This window comes from Amaranthus tricolor, chromosome 1 (assembly GCF_026212465.1).
Source record: "Amaranthus tricolor cultivar Red isolate AtriRed21 chromosome 1, ASM2621246v1, whole genome shotgun sequence".
In the NCBI taxonomy this organism is placed as follows: Eukaryota; Viridiplantae; Streptophyta; class Magnoliopsida; order Caryophyllales; family Amaranthaceae; genus Amaranthus; species Amaranthus tricolor.
Window position 1 is genome coordinate 25986247 of NC_080047.1, and position 2500 is coordinate 25988746.

The following is a 2500-nucleotide window of genomic DNA, read 5'->3' on the forward strand; positions in this document are numbered from 1 at the left end:
TGTGGTCTCTGAGAAGAGCTTAAGACTACTGATCATCATGGCAATGGAGTCAATATCACCCCTACAAAAGAGTAGCATATCGTCTGCAAACCATAGATTATTCAGTCTGAGAGATTTGCATCTTGGGTGAAATTTAAATCCAGGGATATTGGCAGCTTGTTGAAGAATTCTAGTTCCATATTCCATACAGAGGGTGAACAAAAGAGGGGAGAGCGGGTCACCTTGTCTGAGGCCTCTTTTTGGTAGAATAAGAGGAGTCGGATTACCATTGATGAGTAAAGAGTAGGCAGGAGTGGTAATGCATGTCATCACCATCTCAATGAAGTGAGTAGGAAAGCCTAGATGGGTGAGCATGTCTTCAATAAAGCTCCACTCAACCGTATCATAAGCCTTGGTAATGTCAAGCTTCATGAGGCACCCTCGTTGTTTCTGACTCGGTCTATAAAGTTTGACCAGGTCCTGACAGAGGAGAACATTGTGAATAATATTCCTACCAGAAACGAATGCACCCTGATTCGAGCTGATCACTGAGGGAAGAACCTTGCCAAGTTGAGAGCAAATAAGCTTGGTAATGCATTTGTAGATAATAGTGCAACAAGCTATAGGTCTATAATCCTTGACTGACTTTGGAACATTCACCTTGGGAATGAGAGTAACAGCAGTTATGTTGATTTCTCTGAGCAGTTTCCTAGAACGGAAAGCGTCCTGAATTGCCCATGATATCTCATCTCCTATGATATCCCAAGAGTGTTGGAAAAAAGCACTATTATAACCATCCAGTCCGGGTGCCTTGTTTTTGTTGATCGAGAAAACAGCTTTCTTGATATCTTCCTGTGAAAAGATACAGTCAAGAAGCAAATGTTGGTTACTTTCCAGACAACGGCCCTGCTTGATAATATGATCATAAACACCACATCTGCTCTCCATTGTGGTACCTAGTAAGTGAGTATAAAAATCAATAAAGGAGTTAGTGATAAGATTAGGTGTATCAACCCATTTGCCATCCATATCATGCAAAGCTAAGATAAGGTTGTTCTTTTTTCTCCCCTTGATGTAATTGTGAAATAATCTGGTGTTTTCATCACCCTCTCTTAGCCAATGTAGCTTTGCTTTCTGCATTAGAATCATCTGATAATCACGTTTAGTGTTCTGGAAATTAACTGCTGCTATCTTCTCCTCATGTGCCAGATTGGGGTCACTTGGGTTTTGATGCAAAGCTTCTTGTGCTTGAAGTAGGGAGGTTTTAGCATCCTTAAAAGCTATGGCGAGAGAGGACTCAGTTCTTCCATCTATTGCTTTGAGCAGGGGCTTCAACTTTTTCAATTTCTGAATGACTTTAAACATTCTAGTGCCCTCACAATTAAGATTCCAGGCGTACTTGACTGTCTGTGTGAAAAGATCATGATTCACCCAATGATTATAAAATTTGAAAGGCTTATGGCCATGGTGCACTTTCACTGTGGTGATCACCATAGGGCTATGGTCAAAATCCCCTTCTGGGCAGAAGTGAACGATAGCCTCTTGGAATGTGGTCTCCCAAAGTTGATTGCTTAAGAATCTATCAATCTTCGATAAGATTCTGTTGCACCCATCCTGCTTGTTATTCCAAGTATAAAATCTCCCTATACTCTTGACATCATGAAGTCTGCATTGATGCATACAATTAGCCATCGGACGAATGTCTTTTTCTCGCACAATTGAGCCAGTTCTATCATCATAATGCATGATAGCATTGAAATCTCCACCTACACACCATGGTTTGGAGTGGGCAGCAGCTGTATCTGAAAGAAAGTTCCATAGGCAATTTCTTTTTTGGTCATTATTTTGGCCATACACAAAAGTACATAGAAATTTCATTCTAGTAGCATTAACCAAAATTTCAGTGTGAATAAATTGATCTGTCATAACTAAAACATCAATAGTGAAAACATGAGGGTTCCAAGCGACAATGATTCTACCATTATAATGATGAGCATGATTAGAAATTAAATTCCAGTCGGGACATAAGCTAAGGTAAATATTACCAAGGTTGGCTCTCTTTACCCTAGTCTCAAGAAGGCTAAATAATTGGATTTTGTGGTAGGAGATAAAGTCTTTGACCTTCCTCCTTTTTTCCAAGTCATTTAGCCCTCTTACATTCCAAATAGTGAACTTATCCATGCCCAATTGGGGGGTTATCCAATTCCCCATGAGCATGCGTAGCACTTACCTCGAATGGCATGGTATTGCCATCCTTTGTTTCTGGCTCCCCTGTATTTTCCCCTGTCAATATGTCAAATTTGTTGGTCACAGACAATTTATCCTCAGCCGCAGGACAGGTCGGTTTCTGTGGTGATGAGGCTTTTCGCTTTATAGCAGTAAATCCCTCATCCTCTTGTTGTTTGTCATTCTGTTGCTGCGTGGCCTGCTGAATCTGTTGCTGTGTTTGTATCAAAGGCTGGGTTTGTTTGACTTTTGGAACCCAACGTTTAACAGTGGCTGTTGCCCCTCTCTTACAATT

General features: G+C 40.8%; 1 protein-coding gene across 1 annotated transcript in view; it reads right to left on the reverse strand.

The window, feature by feature from the left end:
• Window positions 1-958: 958 nt before the first annotated feature.
• Window positions 959-2500, reverse strand: part of LOC130823491 (uncharacterized) — a 2073-nt gene continuing 531 nt past the window's right edge. The window contains exons 1-2 of the mRNA XM_057688112.1: window positions 2210-2500; window positions 959-1781 (exon numbers count right to left, since the gene is read on the reverse strand). The exon at window positions 2210-2500 is cut by the window's right edge and continues 531 nt beyond it. Coding sequence (XP_057544095.1) covers window positions 1746-1781; window positions 2210-2500 — 327 coding nt within the window. The 3' untranslated portion in view covers window positions 959-1745. The remainder of the gene's footprint in view (window positions 1782-2209) is intronic.